The sequence below is a fragment of the Coffea eugenioides genome, unplaced genomic scaffold, assembly GCF_003713205.1.
Source record: "Coffea eugenioides isolate CCC68of unplaced genomic scaffold, Ceug_1.0 ScVebR1_1088;HRSCAF=1885, whole genome shotgun sequence".
NCBI classification, from domain to species: domain Eukaryota; kingdom Viridiplantae; phylum Streptophyta; class Magnoliopsida; order Gentianales; family Rubiaceae; genus Coffea; species Coffea eugenioides.
Genome location: NW_020861463.1, coordinates 49464 through 71421, shown reverse-complemented (window position 1 = coordinate 71421; position 21958 = coordinate 49464). Strand labels below are relative to the sequence as shown.

Here is a 21958-nt window from a genome sequence, read left to right as displayed (position 1 = left end):
ACTGAAATAGTAATATTAAATTGGAAAAAAAAAAAATCTGAAACAGCACCATATAAACCATTATTATCATCAATAGTAACCCCTCAAAACAAGAAAAACTGAAACTATTTATAAAATGACATAAAGTGAATGACAAATGAATTAAAAAGCTGGAAATACAATTCAAATAATATCAAAGACAACATCCAAATCACTGACATTTAAGGGAAGATAAGCATTGTTATTTGTAATAATATAGTAATGCTTCATTTGTATTGGTTTGAACAAACAAGTCCATCCATCAAGCCATGCAAAAGTCATCTCCAATTATAAAATAAGAATTATAATAAGAGTAAACTTAAAATGAAGAATGATATCCAAATTATTTTTTTGTGATGCCCAAAACAACCTTATTTTTCTAATGATTACATGTGTCTATTGTACTGCAATGTTAGTGAATAATGGTAGCAGTTATGAAATGAAAAACTTTAAAATTAAGTAAATTTCATTTATGGTGACAATTGTAATTAGACAGATTTAGTGCATTCCAATAATTGAAAAATGGTAGATGTTATGGATTAAAGTTGGCAATTGAAAAAATAAAATACTACAATATACTAAAAATTAATATTAAAATTGTTAATTAGCCAGAATTCTCGTTCCAATTCCATGATTATTAAAAACACTGATATCGAAACAAAAAAAATTGTGCTCATATGAAAAAAGTAGACTTGTTGCTTTTGCTTTGCATTGGATTGTGCTAAAAAATATGATTAAAAGAAAAAAAAATGGAAAAAACTCAACTATCTCTATCTATGAAATTTCAATTGTCAGAATATACAAGCCAAAAAAAAAATACTTTACTTGGTGGATCATTTATACTCCATTATTGACAAAAATAGCAATAAAAAGAATACAAATAATTCAAATTACATGTATGTTTATTATTTTAGCTTAATTATATTCTTCGTTTATAAAAAATTGTAACGATTGTAGTCATATGTAATAAAATCATGAATATACAACAATTTTGGTAAAACATGATATTATCAATATTTGATATGTTAGAGTTCAAGCTATAAATCAAAAAAATGTTTGGTTTATGATTCCAAATTTAATACTATGAGACATGTTAACTATATTGGAATGCTTTTTGTCTCTTTCCATTTAATAAAATTTCTAAAAGTAACTGGCTAAAGAAAATAAATAACATAAAAATACTATATTATGATGTTGATGATCAAAATTTCACAAAAAATTTTTAGTATCTAAAAAATAATATAATTTAGGATATTATAATTACGTGCAAATCACGTGAACTATTACTAGTTACCCCAAGAATCTGGACACGCTATTCCCTTACTCATTTGCCAACGATTGTTTCTGGTTTGAGCGATGTGACGACTTTCAAGTCCAGTATAACCTCCAAAAGAACCGAAATACATTTATAGTCCTCCAGCAAAAAGGAATTTGTGTAAATTTCTTCCCAGCCTGGTTAGCCGGGAAGTAAATCATGCACAAGAGAAACTTAAGCGGAAGCAAAATAGAAAGTCTAGTAAAGCTTAAAGGAAAATCGTCAAAGAAGAAAAAGTAAAGCGTAGAAAAGCAATTAACAAATGTTGTGTAAGGTCAGTAATTTGTCATTCGGCTTCTTTCTTTTACCTGTGATAATTGGTTTCGTTGTTTGTTATTTTCTGCAACAAAGTAAGATGCTTATTGCATAGTTTTAATAACTTTTGTGTAATTTATATGGCCCAACAGCATCTTTGTTTTGCATACTCAATCTCCCACGAGTAATATAAACATTACTTGTACAGGCTGAAATTGTTTCTACCTCTCTTTGTCCAGCTGACTTATCAATGTTATCATGCATCTGCTTCTAAAGAGGTGGTCAAGATTTGAAGAGTAGGAAAGTATCTAGATTTGCCTCTTTTTTTTTTTTAACGCTTTTCTAGTATGATTATGAGATGGAAAACTTTTATCCTGAGGGTTATGTTCAAGTCTTGAATAGTTTGAGTCCTAGAAATTTGCTTCTTGATTCTCTTTGGCGTTAGCAATGAATTACTCGGCATATGGACGGAGAAAAGCCTGACTTCTAATGTCCCATGCTGGTTGTGAAGTCCTAGACACATCTTGTCTGTAATTCTGCAAAATTCTGTAAAATGGTCCATAAACTGGGGGGATTTGTCGTGCTACTTTTGCGTTCTTAGGCACAATGCTCTATATTGCCTGTTCTGTCTTGGGCAAGTATCCCTCTGATGAATCAAGTTCAGAACTTTCTCATGCATGCAATTTCCAAGCAATTTAACGGAGTAAAATGTCAGACACCTTACTAATGGTTGAACTTTCTCTGTTCCAGAACATTCAATTTTGTGGCAAACATTTCCTGCTCTCTTTGTCCAGCTAACACAGCATGCGCAAAAACGTATGATTAAGATCTCAAAGCGTCAGGCTATTTCAAGATTTTCCTGCTTCTTCTTGAGGCCTCACTACCATGAATATGACATGAATAACATTCTCAATGTCAATTCATCGATTCGAGCTTATCTCTGTCTTGGCTATCAAATTTCAAAATTCTCACAAGTTGTGAGGAGCTGCATTCTTGTTATGGTCACAGCGAAGAACTTTTGTACAATAAACATTTCTGCCCGTGAACAAATTTGTTATCTTATTCTCTTGCAGAGCCCAATGTCTGTTCAGGATCCTATATTGGTTTCTGTTTACATTTGTGGTAATTGGCATCCTTGACTGAGTTAAAACAGAGTATTTATCCAATGATATTCAGTTTTAAAGGGCCACGATCCCTCATTCTCTTTGATTAGCTGGAGGTCCTGGACCTAAATCAACGTCTTGGACGAATTAATTACGGCAACTGCTACTTTACACCAGCCTAAGACTCAGGCTTGAGCACATAAAGTGATAGTTTTGTGGCTCTCTATTTGCCTTTCCAGTTATGAAAGATTCCTTGAGAAATTAAATTTGAAAGTGTCATCTGATTTCTCAACAAAAGCTTACACCAAGGTACATTGATTTTGTTTAACCAAGTTTTGATAGAACATCATTTAAAGTAGATACAGTTGCTGCATAGTACTTCTCTGCTTCAGGAGTGCTCTTGATCTTCGCTGCATGATCCAACTGTTATGCCAAAAAATTGCACAGTTACATGGCTTCGGCCAATTAAAAAGTATGCAGTTCACAAAAACAAAGTTGGCATGAAGGAATATTTGGTCAACTTACATCACTGATGGTCTGGAACAGCTTCCCGGTGAGATCTTTCAGCTGTTTCTTCTCATCTTTGGGTTTTGCTGAGATGACAGTGTTGAGATCATAGCGAAGTAATTCGGCCTTTAGACGAAGGTCATTTTGTACATAAGGCCAAGCCTTCTTGTCTATCAATCCCTTTACATTAATAATATCCTTGGCACTATCCTTCGCCCTCGCTGCTGCCCCAGCCGGTGACAGCGCCTGAATGAAGAAACGGTCCTTCAGTGGCAAATCAAGGTCTCTCGGAATGTCTGAGTTCAAAGTTCCGGCTGCCAAATGCACAAATTTTGACATAATGATTAGTAAAATCTCAATTGCCGACTAGCAATCTAACATTATCTATCCAAAGAATCTGCCTCTCTGGTCAAACCTTGTGGCTCTATATCTCAGATGATTTTTAATCAACAAAAACCAAATTCATTTCATAGATTGAAAAAGATATCTTGAGGTAAAATTTCGATAGGTTATGTGAAGTAGCTGACAGCAATGGAAGTGGGGAAATTCTTAGCTATCCAACATTGTGATCCAATTTTCGCCTAATTTTAGCATAAATCAGCAAGAGCTCATGTGAAAACAACATGGCCATGTTCTTACAAGGAAAGTCGTAGAAGAAGGGAATGGAGAAGAACTTACGCAATCCGCCAGAGGGCGGTGGTGGTCCTCCAACCTTGATTGCCCTGGCTTCAGCAAGCGCTGCCTGAACAAAAGATCCTGAGGCAATCCCAGCTGCAACAACCCCCAACATGGCTCGGCGGCTTGTTTCGGTCTCGCCTGATCCTTGCTGGGCTCTAACGCTGAATCCTGGTCTAGCCAAGGCAACTCTGGTGGTGCTGGATGTGCTCAAGCGGCCAGAACCGCTGAGCTGGAGGCTGCCATCCAGCACAGCTTGAGAGGATCCACGTAATCCTGCCATTGAAGCCATAGCTTGGGCCATTGCTTGTTTATTTCAGTTTGCAAGATTTCCAAAATTCTTAGGCAAAGTGATGGAAAGGCAATTTGCCGAATATAACTTTCGCAGCTGGATGATGATGTAGAGGTTTTGTTTTAATGTTTCTGTGATGTAGAGCGAATGCTCAAGAGCACCTTATCTGCCTTTGGATATGCCCTCGGCCAATGAATGTTCAAGTTTTTGACAAGTTGGATCAGGTTAAAATTGGTTCAATATCGTTTTGACACGTGGACTTACAAAGATTTCATATGTGCGTAGAAATGTCAAGGGATTTTTCATGAGCATCAGTTGTATGATCTATTTTGAAAGCAAATTGAAAACCAATGAAAAGTAATCATACTAACAAACAGGGTCATCTGGCCTAATATAGAATATTTATATTTGGAAAATTGGTGCTATTATTGGATGCGTTAGCTCCCAAAATGTCTATCTTAATTACCTAGTTTATGGTTACTTGTTATACGTTGTTAGTGTGAAAATTTTTCAACAGAGCATGTTAACATTTTAGTAATACATAAACTCTTTATTAATCGCCCGCGCTGGGTTGGTCTGCTGGTGGAAGTAGTCTCCTTAGGTGAGTTCCACCTGGGTTCGATCCCGGACAACAACCCAGTTGTTATCTTCTTCAATATCGGTCGGGCCCGCTCTGCTGGAGCGCTGTGGGATTAGTCGGGTGTAGACCCGGATACCCACAGTGATGACAAAAAAAATAAAAATAAAAATAAATTGTTTATTAATCGTTGTTGGGTTAAGTGGCGAGAAACTTGATATCCCTTAAACAAGATCTCAAGTTCAAATTTTGTGAATCGAAAAAACAACGTTAAAAGAGTTGCTCGACTTTGGATTAGTAGAAGATATAGAAACTATTCTAGTTCCAACCCAACAAAAAGAATATTAATAGAATATAAAAGTTCAGAAACATAATTAGCAAATTGAACTGCGAAAAATTTTAAAAATTTAAGAACACTGTTAAACAAACTCTTTTCTATATTGAGCTGAGAAAATTGAAATGCCTTTAACTTCCTCAAATTTCATATATAAGTATTGCATCTCAGCAGTTTGACAAAAACCATTAGCAGAAACCAAAGGTAAGTTTGTTTTGCCAAATTGCACGCATAGCTAAGAACAAGAGAAATTTTTAAGGCAAATGACCCAAATAGTCCTCCAACACTTTTATTGAACTACTTCTGGTCCTTCAATTTTAATTTAGGGCAATGTCATCCCTTATCCTTTTACTTGATCATTTTGCTCCTTTCACTTTAGTTTGGGATAATTTTGTCTCTTAACCTTAATTATCGAGCTAATTTAGGGCATAGCCCCAAATTAAAGTAGATGGATCAAATTGATTCGATAATAAAAATTAAAGGATGACATGATCTTAAATTAAAGTTGAAGAACCAAAAGTGATTTAATAAAGAATTGAAAGATTATTTGGGTCATTTCCCTAATTTTTGAAGAAGTAACTTGATTGTCATATCATTTCAATATGTCATATCATTTTTGAAAATTATTGAATGCGGGACAAGGACGGTCATTAGAACCACCATCCTTAAACAAAATGTCTCTTGGGCTTCAATAAGAGACGCTAGTCTTGCTACATGAGTGAGAATAGAAGAAGAACAAAAAAAAATAAGAGAGAAAAAAACCACCAAGTGATGTCGGAAAAACTAAAATGTCTAGGCCAACAAACGAAGGGATTAATTTCGTGAAAATTTTTAATCTCGTCAAATTTGGATATTTCATATGCTCGCATTTTGTCCCTCTCTCTAATATTTCAACTGCACAAAAGTCTCTTTTTCTTTTTCTTTTTCTCACTCATATAGCAACTTTAAGGTGCAAGGGAAGGAAGCAGAGTGGAATTTTTGGATTGATGGGTTTTAGGACGATGATCTCAGCCCTTTTAATTTCAAATTCAGAATTGAATTTCATTCTCTAAGTCTGCCAATAATATTTTAATTTGAGATTTGCCGTGTATCTTTAAAGGTGTTAATTTGTAGTTATATAGTGATTACACACCCATTTCACTTTTCAACTTCTCCTTGCAAATTCGAATTCGCCTTTGTCCGTCTGGAATAGAGTCCAAGAAAGAAAGATTTTAGAGACAGATGAGTGCCCTCATGATCTTGATTTCTTGAACAAGTATTTCCTAAATTGTGTGAACAAATCCACATAGGAGGATTTGCTTCAGGTCCTCGAAGAATCTTCAACCTGACCCGACAAATGTTAATCCAATCTACTAAAGAATGGGCAAATGCACTGTGGGCTGTGGGGACTACATAATTGCACAATGTATATCCACAAGTGGGGTCCGACGCCTCAATTTAGCAGTGATTTGCTTTGTCATCTTCTGGAAAAAATTAGATGTGATCTTTCTTTAATGGTTTAACTACGTATAAACATGTTTCAACAGCTATGGTGATTTGATATTTCTAGCTAGCCAGGCCATCCAACTGCAAGAACAAGAAGAAATGGAAGGGCAGGAGCATCAAAGTAAGTCAAGAGTTGTCAAGGTGGATTCGCTGGAGTCCTGGAATTTTCATGTTAATCAGGCAACAACTCGAGGCAATCCTGTACGTTGTGTTGTATCTGCTTAGCTCTTTGTACTTTAAGCTTGCATATGCCTTTAATTCTTCCGCCTGCTCACTGATTTATCTTCCTCTCTATTATTATACAAAACAAAGCATCTTATTTTCACTGTTTCTGATGTAATTGGAAAAGGGCTCTTAAGGAATAGTGTATGGGAACAACCGAGCAATTGTTTCAATTTTTCGGAATAAACCTTGAAAGATTAGTTCGTCTTTATCTCTATTTAAGCAATTCTTACATGAGGAGTCAGGCGTCCTGTTTTACCGAAATTACATGAAATCAGTGAAATCCTGGAAGTGTTTTTTAGCATTGAATTGCATTTTAATTTAATTTCCTCAATGAATTTAAGCTCTACAAATAAGTATTGATGAGTGGGGTGTTGTATTGTATGTACAGATTGTGGCACACTTTTCAGCTTCTTGGTGTATGCCATCAGTGGCAATGAATCCGTTCTTTGAGGAATTGGCTTCAGATTTTCAAGATGTTTCCTTTTTGTCCGTTGATGTGGATGAAGTCAAGGTAATACTCCACTTTGTTTCCTGCCATACAAGCACCCCCAGAAAAACCCAACCACCCCGCCCCCCTTCGCCCCCTGGGGTTAGAGGTGATTTTCTGTTGGCATTTAATTTAAGTTTTAGTATGAACTCGGCTGACAAGTATGTAGAAGGGATGTTGCATTGGTAGCAATTGTAAAGCCTGTGTGCTCCTTTCGATTTTGTACTGCATTAGTAGCTATGCATCTATGGATTTTTTAGTTTAGCAGAAAGACTCCGGCAGTTCACTTTCATTTGCATTTGTCAAGTACAAAAATCACTAAACTGCACAAGGATGAACAGAATTAAGCTTGTTTGTTAAAATCTTAAGAAAATTAGTACTATGCTAGAAGAACCAAGGATGGATGCACCACCTGTTGTCTTGATGTACAACAAGCTTAATTATGCATGCTTTAGCTACTGAATTGTCATCTCGTCTAAGATCATGGATCAATTTAATTTCCACTTCAGTCAACCAAAGAAGGGTAATAGAGATTTTCAAATTGTATGCATATTCTTCCCCTTCCATAACTTTGTTATGCTCAAAAAGATCGAATCTGATTCCAGACATCTTTAATGTTAATTAAAACTTGCTAGTACTTGGGGAATAATGCAGGACACCGCTCAATACGTAGTGTAACCTTTTCAGCTTTGCTGGCTTCTATCAGAAATAGTCTTTGTTTCATGATCCTTCCAATTGCGCTCTCTAAAAGAAATATCTTATGAATTTCATGCATATTTACATTTGTGCAGAATTCTCCAAACCAAAGATTTGCCTGGATAAAAGCTGATAATACGTATGCAAATCAAATTTGTTTGTCTTTTGTCTTTGAGCAGATCTAGTTCTAGTTTATCTGTACTCGATCAATAGACTGCAATTTAAGATTGTTAAATCTCCTCTATGTTTGGCGACACCTTAAATCCTCTTTGGTTATCATATGAACTGCTCTGGCAAGCTGCTCAGTATGACTCTCGTATTTCACCTGTCTCAAAGGTTTTTTTATCTGTTTCCTATGCTATTTTGGTGAAGATGCACTAGTAAATCCGTTTTAAGCTTTCTGTACTGTTGTCCACAAATCATTAAGGTCTCTGGTGAAGTAATTTTTGTAGAACATGGAAATGCCCAGAGCTTAACAGGAAGGTAAATACTTCCAGTCAAAATATTCAAAACTTAATTCAAGAAATTTTATCTACTACCATTGCAATAGTTGAAAGAATAATGGTATAATACAGCCTATGGCCTCTGACTACCATCAGCATTCTAAAGATCATATGAAGTACATTCCCTAGAGCATTTCAGTCATCTAAAGCACATGATAAGCTTGCATATAGAGTGTAATATAGTGGGACTTCATTATCTGTCATTTGACTCAACGAGACTGGTAGCCTTGAATCTTATTTTTTGTGACCGCACTAACGTCATCTGCTATGATTCTTGGCTTCCTATAGTTCAACTGTTCATCTCTGTAGTAGTTGCGGGTGGGAACTGTTCCATCATGAATACTTATGGTATATGTTTGTGATTGTTGTAGTTGTAGAATAGATAAATAGAAAGGAAGCCAGAAGCTAGACAGAGCATCCAGGGCTGGACTGCACAGTTGGAAGAAAATTGTGAGCTAGTGTTAGTACATTCTATTCAATAGGTAGTTCATGTTGTTTACAACAGAAGGCCATGGTGAATGTGTTAGAATCTGCACAATATTTTGAAGCAATTTAAGATAGATAATGACATTCTTGGCAGATTTATTCTGCTTGCCTTGTGTGTTCTTGAGGTTTGGGATTCGACTAGCTTGTTTTCTTAGCATTTTTTTGTCTAATTACTGTTGTTTACTGGAGGCTAATCAGAGGCAATTCCTCATATGCAAAATAGCTATTAAATTTTCACATGACATCTTTACTGAGTCACTTGCTGCAAAGTTGGATAGCTGACTGTTATGGTTTATATATATCTTTACCATATCGTTTTGCAATTATGTATGATCTTATTGGAGTTAAGGCCTAGATTCACAACGACCATTTTCTTGTCTCAAGAAGATAGAAGGTAGAATTATAGATATGTGGTGATACTAAGAAATTTGTATTCCCTTTTCTTCTTTTGTTTACTTAGGAGGTTGCAACCAAGTATGAAGTAAAAGCCATGCCAACATTTCTCCTGATCAAGGAAGGAGCTTCCGTTGACAAACTGGTGGGTGCCAATCCTGATGAAATTCGGAAGAGGATAGAGAGTCTCGTTCAGTCGACTCCTGCTCCATTGGCATAAAGGAAATGTGCTTTTCTTTGTTTTCAGATTCTCGTTTGTTTGCAACTGTATGTTCTGCTGCTATTTCAGTTCCCATTGTATATAACTGTTTTGAGTAATGCTTGTGAATCAGAATATATAACTGGCCTGCAATGTGTTGTCTATTGATGATAAACCTGGAGTTGAATTTGTAGTTTACAGATTATATATATCACTCTTTTGATTTTGAAGCTGGTATATCATCAATCCTACTGTACTTTCGTATGTTGTTAGCAATACATCTTCATTCCTGGGAACTGGAAGCAACCAAAAGAAGAACTACATCTATCAAGCTGTTTTAAACGTACACTTCCCCTCTTAAATCTGTCTCGACAGTCTCAAACAATGCGAGAAAAACCAGGTTCATGTTAGCTGTTCTTTAGTCTGTGACAGAGCTTTTAGAGCATCAACTCACAAAAAGAGCTGTTCCTTTCCTTCAGAAGACTAGACTGCATAGCTTTCTGCTAATGTCAATTTTCAGCAGCCCATGATGTTGCCCCAGAGTTGATCATGTACACGTGGTGAGGTTTCCCTTGTTTTAGAACTTTCCGAAAGTCGGATCAAACATCAACATCTTGAGGCATTGATCTGTCAACTTGTTATGTACAGATAATCTTGGGTGGCCTCTTCTAATGGCTACCAGCTATTTTGGTGATACAAGATATCGCATTATGAACAGGATCTGGATATTGGGAAGTGTGCTTATGGTTATTGATCATCCTGTGTGCAAAATCCTGTATGATGTTTTGCGTAGGATAGAAGCAGCCACGGTTCTCAACTATGTTTTCAGAACCGGACCGGATAGCGACTCGGCCGAGGTCAGGGGTCAATGGGTTCGACCGGGGGTCGATAGGGGTCGAACCGGATGACGTCATAAATAAAAATTATTTAAAAATTAAAATATTTATATATAATATCTAATAATATATTGATATTAATAAAGGTATATTCATATATATTTGATGTTTCAAATATATTTAACAAGAAAATACAAAGAAATTAGAACAATCAAGTAGCAATTTATATTATTTAATAAATATTAACAAGTTTAGAATTAAAATTATGAATTTAATTGAAAAATAACATCAAATTTTAGGACAATATTTATAAAGTATCAAATATTTGAGGTATATCAATAAGTTTTAACAATTTAGGGGGCCAAAACATAATATTAAAAAGTTTGAATTTTATTTTAAAAAAATTACTGTTGAACCGGAAAAACCGATTTTTTCCCGATCAAATCCGGTTTTTGACCGGCTTTGACCGGGTCTTAAATTTTCGGTTTTTCAATGTGACTCGGACCGGCTACCTGACCGGTTCTCGGTTCGACCGGCCGGTCCGGTCCGAGTTTGAAAACAGAGGTTCTCAAAGCTCTAGAGAAAAGGTGCATAATATAAGGGTGTGGCTTGAAATTACATTGATCATCAGTCCTTGGACCATAGTGGTCAGGAAAGAATTACACTGCATATATTCTCAATTGAATTGACTCAAAACCGAAAATAGTTCCCAAAAAGGAGAAACAGGGATCGGGGATAAAGAATTTTTTGTCTTTGGTTCTGTTTGCAATTCTGCATCAGCCGAATGTTTTCAATAGAAATCATTAAAGAGATGTAAAATAGATCAAACACTATTAATATGTGTAATCTCTATAAAACAATCTTGATTATTACTATATTACTATGAAAATGTCTTTCCTTCTTGGATTCTTTGTTTTCAACTGAGAGAGAAAAAAAAAAAAACAGCTTTCTTGGGATCCAGTGCATCAATTTCATCTGGCATGCTTAGTCATCAATTTTACGAGCGTTTGGATGTCAAAATTTTTTCTAGAACTATTTCACTTGCGTCGTTTATGCATTTTTCAATAATTATTTTTAAATATCTTTTTATTTCACACAAATCACGTAATTTACACGTACCTGCTAAAATAGCATATGCAATTCATTATGCAAAGAAAAAAAGGACCACAAAATTGTAATGGAGGCCACCATATTCCATAAAATAATAATAATATAATGCTCTTGAGCACACCTTGGATGGCTATGTTTGAAGTCAAATATTGCCTTTTAGTTTGTGTCGCATTTGTTCTTCTCTTTATTCTTATCCTTATTCACTTTTCAAGGAGTTCGATGTGTCTTGTGTACTTTGAGACACCTAGTCTAATTTTAGACCATGCATTCAACTTTTACAGTATTATACATTAATTTGTTGTACCTTTTCAAAGTTTACAAATTTTTATTTCTTTGATACAAGTTTCCTATACTGCTATATATGATCTATAATTCCTTTCATATATCCAAACATTTTCCTTGAGGGATTTGGTAGATTCAACTGTCGAATCTTCGAAATTGGTTCACAATTTTCAATTAGAAAACCAAAAGTGAATGTAGTCGATTATGAAATTCTCTTGTGAGATTACGTAGTTAATTAAATCCTCAATATTTATTTGATGACCTTCTCTTGAAATTTTTTTTTTTTTTTTTTTTTAAATAAGAGGTTTTGAATCCAAGATCTTCTACTTACAATCTCTATCACATTACCACCTAATTCAACTCTCCCCGGATAAACTCAAATTTCTCAATTTTCAGTGGTGATTACTTATTACTAGTACTTAAAAGGGTCATATTCAACAACTTCAGTTTTTAAACATGAAACATTTTATGCATGTTCGCTGTTATATTGGCTATTTAGTTCATTATTTAACCGAAAGAATACCTGGGACAGTCTTAATCCATTGCAGGATGTTCATTTTCGTTCAACATTCATTTGTTTCCTAACTGAATGACTACAAAAAAAAAAAAGGCAGTCCAAAAAAGAACTTGATATAGACATATTCTTCCTTGTTGCTGAGTTTCATACTTGAACATCGTGAAAGAAATTGTTTTTGTAGCCCACAAAAACCCAATTATGAGGCATAGGAAGAAAATTTTAGATAAAAATGACAAAGAAATATTTTTATTTCCGAAACTTTTACGATGTGATATACCATATTTGCGATATCTCATTAGTTTTTTTCTTTTTTTTTTCACACTCTTGTTCTGCAATGTGATTTACCACCACATTGTAGATTTTCCCTTTGATTTCGGTTGAATTCTTTGACTGAAATTTTATTATTTTTATTATTAAAGAGGTTTTTTTTTTTTTTACAAGTTAAAGAGGTTCATATAACCCACTGCACCATTTTAACCAAAAAGGATGAATAACCATGATGACCTTTCGACAAAAAAAATAAAAAATTCCATGTCACTTCTGTTTAGAATCACTTTTCCACAAAGATGACGTCATAACTAGCTCCCCACTAACCGTTGAGAGAGCCAACCATTTCCTCCCGCCACATAAAATTTTCCTCCCCTTCCTCATTCTCTTTCTCTATCTTTGTACTTTTCCTTTCCATTTTCTCTCTGAATTTCCTCTTCACTCTTGCACTCCCCAAAACAGCTCCACTAAAAAATTCCTTCCCAACAATACCCTTCGGAGAAAATGGCATCTCCGGAGGAAGACTCCAACTGGGTTTTCGATTTTGGATTGATTGAAGACATTCCGGTTCCTGGTGGTGACCTTCCTCCTCTTGATCCCGGTTTTCAAAATTGGTCCAACAATTCATTTTACAATCCAAACAGGTCCTCCATTTCCTTAACTTTTAGTATGTGAAATTTTTCTGTTTCCCTTCTCGACTCTTGCATTGCATTTATTGCGAAATTAGATGAAAATTCTTGATTATTTCACTTGGATGTGGATTTTATGGTATTTATTGGCCTGCGAATTTCTTAAGTGGTCTAGGCTTTTTTTTTTTGTTTTTTTGTTTTCTATTGTTTCTTCCTTTGGTTTGGCCTTTTAATCTGAGCACTTGGGATGCTTAATTTTGCCAAATTTAGTAAAAAAAAAAAGGGAAAAGAGTTTCTTGAAATAATTTAGGAGCTTTTTCGACAAATAATTTTCAGAATAATGTTCGCTTCTGTTGCAATTTTGCTGATTGGGCTTCTTCACAATTTGTTTGCTTGTTTTGAGAAAAAGGAATTTGTTGCCTTTTGCTGCAGAAATTTACTTTATTAGAGAGCAAGGATCTCTTCAGATACAGTGTGGTGTGAAACGAATGCAATGTTCCTTGCTTGGAGGTTGGGCTAGCCTACTTAATAGCCCCCTTCCTATTTGCTTAACCAAAAGCGAGAAAAAAAAATAAAAAAAGGAAGAAGAAAAGAGGTATATGCATTGATGGACATTCAAGAGTTGAATAATATTCCTGTATCGATGCATGTGTTCCACCTAATATGAAGAAACAGTTTGAGAAAGTTAACACCTTTGGTGGCTTTACCGATAATTTAAATGTGAATATCTGCTCATCGCACATCCAGTGGCCTCAACGACAGACTAAACTGTGATCTGATTGCATTGCTTATGTTTTAAGAGTTACGTTGACGTGTTGATGATAGGAAGTTCACATGGTACAAACAATTTGGTGCTTGGCTTCATCTAGTTCCTGAATAGATTGAACATGATGTGCTAGAACGTTAGTCCCCTTAAATTCTGGCAAAAGTTGCACATTGCTTGATTCGTATCGGTTTCTGTTTGGGGTAGATGAAAGAAAACCAAAAGGAAAAAGACTCTTGCCTGCTTTTGTTGTGAGATAAACTTTCGCTGCTCTGTTCATGCAAGGAAGTGAAAATGAAAATTAACAGCTTCGGTGTTTGGGATAGGCAAGTTTATGGTTGAAAAAGTTGTGGTTTGTCAGAAAATCAGAATTTGCATTTACAAATTGTTGACTATTAACTATTCGTCCCTGCCACTTTAACAAAAGTAGCATCATAGAAAGTATAAACGTCTATGCTCGCATTTGATGATTGCAGATAGGTACTTACTTCCATCTTTATCTGTCACAGGGAAGGACAATTATGTTTGCCAAGTTGTGGGATCTTATTACTTGCTCAATAGGATTTCAATTTCCTGGAGAGCAACTCATGTTTTTAGCTGTCTCATTCTGTTGCTTGGGATGTTATTTCTTTGATTCCTTTTGTTGTCTGTTCTATTAATCAACTTCCCGATTGATTTTAGTAAAAACCCTCTCTTTACTGTCCAATTAAAAACCTGTTTTATGATGATGACGTCACAGTGTGGAACTTGATGGTGCATTCCAAAGTTCACAGAGCAGGAAAGAAGCTTCCTCAAGAAAGAGGTGTGTACTTTCTTCAGAGTAATCAGCAAGCTCTTTCTTTTGTAACAATTAGGAAAAGTGTCAGATGGGTCAATGTACTTATGTGGAACATCTCTTTACTCTTAAAGGGGCCAGCATAATGGGTCTGCCGCAATAAACGGCCCCCTCCACCTCTTGGCATGCAGATAGCATACACAGTCTTAATCTGTTATACAGCATTACTAGATTTATATTTTTGAAAGAAAGTATTAAACCTCTTTTGCACAGTTAAGTTTTAGTGTATCTGTTACGTTAGATGATTTTTTTTTAATGATGTTGAGAGGAGTGAGAATACTTATATCAGGAAGTAAGAATACCTGTATCAGGATGGAGATTGTAACTGGAAACTTGGTTTTTTCTTTAAACCCTCAGCCATTTCACCCTTGCCAATAGGATTTTGGTTGAATGTTAATTGTTTTAGCCTAAAAATCCTGGTAAGAATTGCAATTCAGCATTTTATTGGCAGAATGCTGTTCACATTTATTTCATAGAAGCTTTAAAAATTTTTTGGAATCAAACTAGGATTAAGTGTTTGGGCTCAAATTTTTTGATGACTAGTTAGTACATATATATCAGAATTTCATGCCAAAGTTAGATGCCTCTCTTTCTTGTTCATTTATCTTGAATTTCTACATGTATGTGCCATAGCATTTCTGCCCAGTTGTCAGGAACTAATGCCACTCCCTTTGCCTTGTACTTCCTTCTCATCTACTTCTTATCTTCATCTTATTTCCATCTGACTCTTGAAGTTTGATGTAACTGTATTAGGGCAAGGTCTGGACCATGCAGTGCAACAGATTCCAAAGCATACAGGGAGAAAATGCGTAGGGATAAATTGAACGATAGGCAGACTCTCTCTCTCTCTCTCTCTCTCTCTCTATCTCTGTGTGTGTGTGCGCATCTGTGTATGTGTGTGTGTGTGTGTTTGCAACTCATCTATTTTAGAGTTTGTGAATGGGGTGCACATGAGATTACGCAATGTTGACTTTATTACACAAAGCGTGCATTTTGCAAAGTTGACTTTGTTTCTTTTCCAAGGTTCCAAGAATTAAGTTTTCTCCTGGATCCTGAAAGACCCCCAAAAGTGGATAAGTCTGCTATACTAGGCGATGCCACAAGGATGTTGATTCAGTTGAGAGATGAGGCCGAGAAGTTGAAGGAGTCATACGAGAGATTACAAGAGAAGGTTAATGAATTAAAGGTGTGTCAAATTTTTGTCATTCATTCCTGTAATTCAAATTCTTGTTTGGAAGCAAGTTTCTATTTAGGCATTCCGATAGTTCACCTTCACTGGGTAGATACATCCCTTCCTATTGATCCACAATAACTTATCATATAGGCTGAGAAAAATGAACTTCGTGATGAGAAGCAGAAGCAAAAGGCAGAAAAGGACAAACTTGAACACCAATTAAAAGCCTTAAGCTCTCAAACTGGCTTTTTATCCAACCCTTCTGCAATTCTAGCTCCATTTGTAGCTCCGCATCAAGTTTTCAGCAGCAAGATGACACCATTTGTTGGCTATCCTGGAACATCGATGTGGCATTTTATGCCACCTGCTGCAGTTGACACTTCGGAAGATCATGTCCTACGTCCACCAGTTGCTTAACTCATAATAGCTCAGCTCTGAGCTGTAAGTGATCAGAGAAAATATTCTCTTTCAAAATATAAATAGTTAGATTTTAATACTTTGGTTTCCAGTTTTGAAGCTAGACTAAGTTTGTATTGGTAAAACTTTTTTGAAATGGATGAGTTACTGGCGGCTTTCACAAAGGAGTAGAGTTTGCAAGAAACTCAAAGAATTCTAATGTTTTTATGGTTTAAGGATCATGCCATTGGCACGATGTCCATTAACCTACCTCTGTTTCTTACAGTTTTGAAACCTTTAGTCTTTCTATAGTTGTTAATGTGAAATAAACTATGATCTCCAATTTCTTTTACTATCATCACTCTTTCAACTGCTGCTAGAATTGTATTTTCTGAATGTTCGTAAGTGGAACTGGCATTTATCTTTTCCTTTTCTTGATAAGCTTGAGAGAGCTTTGTCGTTGATTTTTTTTTTTTTTTGGCATTTTGAGTATAATAGTTATTACAATTTTACAATTGATATTGTTTAACATCCTCAACCTCCACTGAAATGATAGATGCATATTAAGTTAGACATGCATGCACTTGAAAACGGCTTATTCTATTATAGTGCTAGCTGCTATAAAGCTAGAGCCCTGCTCCAAAATTATCAGCTGTCAACTTCAATATAGAATTTTTGCACATTGTACCTGCTACAGATTCCTCCGATTAGTCATTGATTTTGAGCAATGATCGATAGTTTTTCTACAATGTATTCTGCTTCTTTTGCATGTGTAAACAGTTGGTGGGGAGAACTATTTGGAAAAAATTATGCATTTCAGGTTGCCTTGCAGTTTGGTTGCTTAAGTTCCCTCTAGTGATTGTACTTGAGTTTTCTACTTCTGTTTGATGCGTGGTGAAGGACAAACACTAGTACCTAATAAAAAGTGGGAATTCTTTGTTATAATCGCCAAGGATATCAACGTCTTATCTCTTAAAACTTTGGAAGCTATTATTCCCAGACCAGATCTTATCCAATAGCTCTTGCATAACTTTAGTTTGTATCCACATCTTATTAGAAATGCTTAGAGATGTTGACATATAGTCACGAATGGTCCACTATGTCAGAATCAGACATACAGGAATGAAGATGCTATTTTGCTTTTATGCAACTTTGACATGGATCTAATAATTGTTGGGAAAAAAAAGGATCGAAGCATCCTTTGTCTCAATCAAATTGACAAAAAGAAATTCCACATCTAAAAGTTTATACTCACTAGATAAGTGAAGGATACAATGGTCGCATAGCCACACTTTTAACATTACAAAACAGGATTGAATCATACCATCCGTAGGGGATATTTCTGCAGGTTGGATGCAAAGAAACTTTTCTTGCTTCCTTTCATTCTTATTCACCTTTGTTGGTCGGTACTAGAAAACTGGTTACACCATTCTTTACTGCAACATAAACATTCTTAATGCCTTCAATTAGAGAGGATCAGACTGAAACTGATGCATCTTATCAGCTAATCTGGAACTGCACTTTCGTCTTGTTGTGATGTGTGCCAAAAATCACTCATCAACTGCATTTTATGTCTATAATGCAACTGCTTTCGATCTTGATGTTGCATTCATATGTAATTTTCTCGAGCTCGTTATTTATCTCTTCTGCAAAATCTAGAGCACGGTTTAGCGTTTATGGCCTTATTCTTCCTGGACCAGGTTATAAAGTTAGTAGGACCACTGATTCTCCTCTTTTCCCCCTTTTCAACAGGGCTTCTTGAATCCCATATATTTTCCAGTAATGTAGTCCCTCCAGACGTCAACAGCTCCAAAACTAGACATCAGAATAGTGCTCACAGCCATCACTATACCAACTGAAAACACAATGAGCGAGGCTCTTCCCTGCTTCGCTATAGCACCTTGTACAATAACCAGACCAATAATCGAGGCAATAAAACAAATTATTGCATATATGATGGCAGCGTAGACATGGTCCATTCCCAAGAGTAAATACTGAAAAGCTGACATTGTTGAGGAGAAGAATACCATGAATGAACAGGTAGCCGCCGTAACCTGTACCAGGAGCAAGGTTACACAGTTAAGCTAATTGATCCGGCACAATTACCCGTCAAGATTGGACAACCTACAACTCTATAACGATGATTGCTGCTAACCAAAGACATGATAAAATTCTGAAATCTAAGATAAAGAGTATGTATCAAACAACTTACTTCAGGAGCTATGCCAACTTGCAGAAGAAGTGGACTTATCAGCATTCCGCCTCCAATTCCAAAAACACCACCCAACCCCCCTGCTAACAGCGCCATGATTGGGAACACGAACATGTTTGGCCCTTGATTTTTCGCGTCACTTCCTAATTCCTATACAAAGAAAAGGACCCTGTCAGTAGTCTTGCATGTTCAAGGAGAAAAGGATCAAAATCGGCATTAACTACAAAAAGAAGTACTAAAAGGGATTTTTCAAGCACCTGCTGCTGAAACTGATTTGTGTTGCTTTTTCTGCTATACAAAATCCATAAAGTGAAGATTATGCAAAGAGGAATTTGGGTCGATGAGATGATCCAGTATCCCACTCCACAAGTCTGCATAACTATAATTCCCTGCATAGAGTTCATATAGTTAGTGCATTTTCCTTTTCAGAAAAAGCCACTGGCTAATGTACTCTTTTAGGATCAATACATTAGTCTGATCGTTAATTACACTTGCGTCCACCGTCTGGTTTTCATCGACTGGATAGTCAATTTTCTAGTGCCAGCCCAGTTCGCCCATTGGTTCTGACAAATTTAGCTGAAAGTCACAAGCTTGTTAAATCTTTACCTGACGAAGGTTTCTGAACAAAACAGAAATACAAGAAGAAGTTGAGCAAACCCCCCATTTCCCAGTTTGCTCATTGTGCATATTAATTTGTCTCTTTTCCAATTTTATTTTGTTTCTCTATCTTTCCACCAATAATCTGTCTGTCATAACTTGAGTTGCTTTCTTGCTCAAAATTAACGTAGCACGTAGTCTTAATTCCTATCCCTACGTGGAATTAATTCAGGACTGCCTGGGTAATTGGTTCACTGAACCAGCTAATGTGTTTCAAGAAAAAAAAAAAAGAGGAGGAAAAAGCTAACTTGAGGAGTGACATCTACTACTAGATTCTACTACCGGGAGTATATCCCGTACGATCACATTTCCTATATTTATACTTCTGAACAATTCTTCCCTGTTGTCTTAATTTCCCCTTTTTATTACATTGGGGCAGAAAAGAAAACACGGGCACTAACTAGCTATAGATATATCCGGTACTATCTAAATATTAAAAGGAATTGAAAAAGGAAGTCCACCGACCACACACCTGTCCATAGCGATTCCCCCGAAGAAGATAGAGAACAAAGAAGCAAAACCATATCGCGACCAACATCCCCAGCTTCTGCCATGGTATGTCGAATTTTAAACTTGTTTCTTTCTGCAATAAAGGCTCTTCCGAGCTCTGAACAGTCTCTCCACTTTTCCCATCAATTAACATCCCGCTTTCCAATTTTTGGCATCTATTTTTGCTCATCCACTCTGATTCCAATTTCCAATACGATATTCCTGATTTGAATGTCTTGAATGTGGACCAAGCAAGAAAACAAGCAAACATGATTGTAATGAGCCATTCAGGGAGCATAAGATTACAGATCACTCCAATACTGACTCCCAGGAGCATGCATGGCTCGGATAAAAGTGCTATATCGTAATCAATCAATGTCTTACCGCCATTTTTCTTTCCTTTGATGATCATATTGCACGCAACATTAGCAATTGACCCTCCTGTGACCATAAATGCTGAAAAGCTTGTGGCTGTTTTGAGGTCTAATCCAGCAACTATAGACAGAATTGGTATGAATAGCCCACCACCTCCTATCCCGCCAGCACTTGATATGGATGCTGCTACAAAGCATAAAGCTCCTGATATCATCACGGAAACTGTAGGCTTCAATTTGGAATCTTGGGATTGCAGTTGCATCTGCTGATTAGCCCTCCATTCAAGAGCTGTATTCAAGAATTGATCAAGTTTTTCTAAAATAGGCTGTGTTTCTTTTGCATGGCCTGATTTGAATGTTGTCAGGATGATAAATAGAAAAACCATCCATTTCAAATTTCTTTGCACTTGCATTTTTTATTGCAGTTCTTTCTGGGATATTGAGTTTGTGTTTCTCTGAGTAATGGATCGGTGGCATATGTGGTAGGAGTATTAGAGATGGAGGAAGAGAGGATGGGTTGCACGGCATTTTTATAAGGCAAAAGCACAAAAAGGCCAAAGCACAAATGGATGGGACAAAATTGGGTATGCAAGAAAAGGTGCAACCAGCTTAATATTATAGTCATCAGCCAATTGAAAGCCAACCTGTTTATTGACTCGAAGATTAGTGGGTCAAAAATTTAAATAATTATCGTAATTATGAAAAAAGGAATGATAAATAAAAAAAAGGCGAACAAAAAAAAGAAAATTATGTTAAGCAGCGCAACTATCACGAAGAAATATCACTGAGAGGAAATGGAGAATTTTTTTTGATTTGAAAGCCCTGCGAAAAGAAAAACAAAAGAAAGACACTCACCTTTTTTCTTTTTCTTTTTCTAAATTTTGATGAAATCTAGGTGAGTTTCATTTGGTTTTAAGCATGGATTTGGCTAATCGATACCCTGGAGGCATCTATTAGAAGAGGTTTGTTAAATTTTAATAAAATTAAAGTTAATTTGAAAAAGTGTTTAAATACAAAAGATGTAACAATTATAAACGTGTATGCTCACATAATAAATTACTATGTTGTGTGTAATTTAGATGCAAATCCCTCTTTCACTTCTTTAATTTTTTTAAATCCCACCCATTTTTTACTAAAAAAATTAAAACATATATGTATAATTTAGGCGGATTGACGAGTGCTCTCAAAAAACCCATTAGAAAATCTTTCAGTTAATGCACTACTTTGCAAAAAAAAAAAAAAAAATTAAAGTTTGAAGTACTTCAATACAAAATTGATAGATTATGGTGCAAGGTGGTAATCTTAAATAGTTAATGACTTGATGTTCAGATATTTTTGTAACTCTGTGAAAGTATTTGAACTAATCTACAATATCGACAAAAAAAAATAATAAAAACCAGTCAGATGATTGATTTCTCAAATTGCAAAATTTGGTCGTTCAATAGCGAAAGGGCAGCAAGAACAAACATGGACACCTAGATACGGACAAGCACGCACCTAAAGAAAAATGAAGATTTGTTTTTCCTTCCAAGAAGTCGCCGGCATTTTTTTTTTAAAAAGCTTTTCACACTTTTTCAATCACATTTCACTCTCAATCGTGAGATACAAAATTCGAACGCTGATAAGGATAAAATTTATTATTATTATTTTTACACTGCAATCTTAGTCATTACTCAAATGCAAACTGGTCTGAACTGAAGCTCTTGATCCCCTTCAACATTTGTCTGAAGTATTAAGGGTTACCAACAGGATCTGCTTTCTGTTTGAAATGTTTCACAATCTCCTTTACATCTATTGCAATTTATATTATGAACTTATCATGAATGCATTAAAAGTACTTCGCCTGTAGGTTTAATGTGTTCGCAAA

General features: G+C 35.7%; 4 protein-coding genes across 4 annotated transcripts; 2 read left to right on the top strand and 2 right to left on the bottom strand.

Moving 5' to 3' along the window:
* Positions 1–2930: 2930 nt before the first annotated feature.
* LOC113754820 (oxygen-evolving enhancer protein 3-2, chloroplastic-like) lies at positions 2931–4235 on the bottom strand. Its single transcript, XM_027299073.1, has 3 exons — positions 3877–4235; positions 3217–3512; positions 2931–3114 (listed from the first exon to the last, which is right to left on the bottom strand). The coding sequence occupies exons 1-3, from the start codon at positions 4175–4177 to the stop codon at positions 3016–3018; spliced, it is 696 nt and encodes a 231-aa protein (XP_027154874.1). The 5' UTR covers positions 4178–4235; the 3' UTR covers positions 2931–3015.
* Positions 4236–6511: 2276 nt separating this feature from the next.
* Positions 6512–9780, top strand: LOC113754826 (thioredoxin-like protein CXXS1). Its single transcript, XM_027299078.1, has 3 exons — positions 6512–6762; positions 7175–7297; positions 9419–9780. The coding sequence occupies exons 1-3, from the start codon at positions 6661–6663 to the stop codon at positions 9569–9571; spliced, it is 378 nt and encodes a 125-aa protein (XP_027154879.1). The 5' UTR covers positions 6512–6660; the 3' UTR covers positions 9572–9780.
* Positions 9781–12927: 3147 nt separating this feature from the next.
* On the top strand, positions 12928–16544 carry LOC113754830 (transcription factor bHLH115-like). Its single transcript, XM_027299082.1, has 5 exons — positions 12928–13206; positions 14694–14756; positions 15543–15620; positions 15813–15975; positions 16114–16544. The coding sequence occupies exons 1-5, from the start codon at positions 13067–13069 to the stop codon at positions 16378–16380; spliced, it is 711 nt and encodes a 236-aa protein (XP_027154883.1). The 5' UTR covers positions 12928–13066; the 3' UTR covers positions 16381–16544.
* Positions 16545–17594: 1050 nt separating this feature from the next.
* Positions 17595–20571, bottom strand: LOC113754828 (sulfite exporter TauE/SafE family protein 2-like). Its single transcript, XM_027299081.1, has 4 exons — positions 19701–20571; positions 18829–18960; positions 18572–18721; positions 17595–18413 (listed from the first exon to the last, which is right to left on the bottom strand). Exons 1-4 carry the CDS (start codon positions 20502–20504, stop codon positions 18105–18107), a joined length of 1395 nt encoding a protein of 464 aa, XP_027154882.1. The 5' UTR covers positions 20505–20571; the 3' UTR covers positions 17595–18104.
* Positions 20572–21958: the final 1387 nt, after the last annotated feature.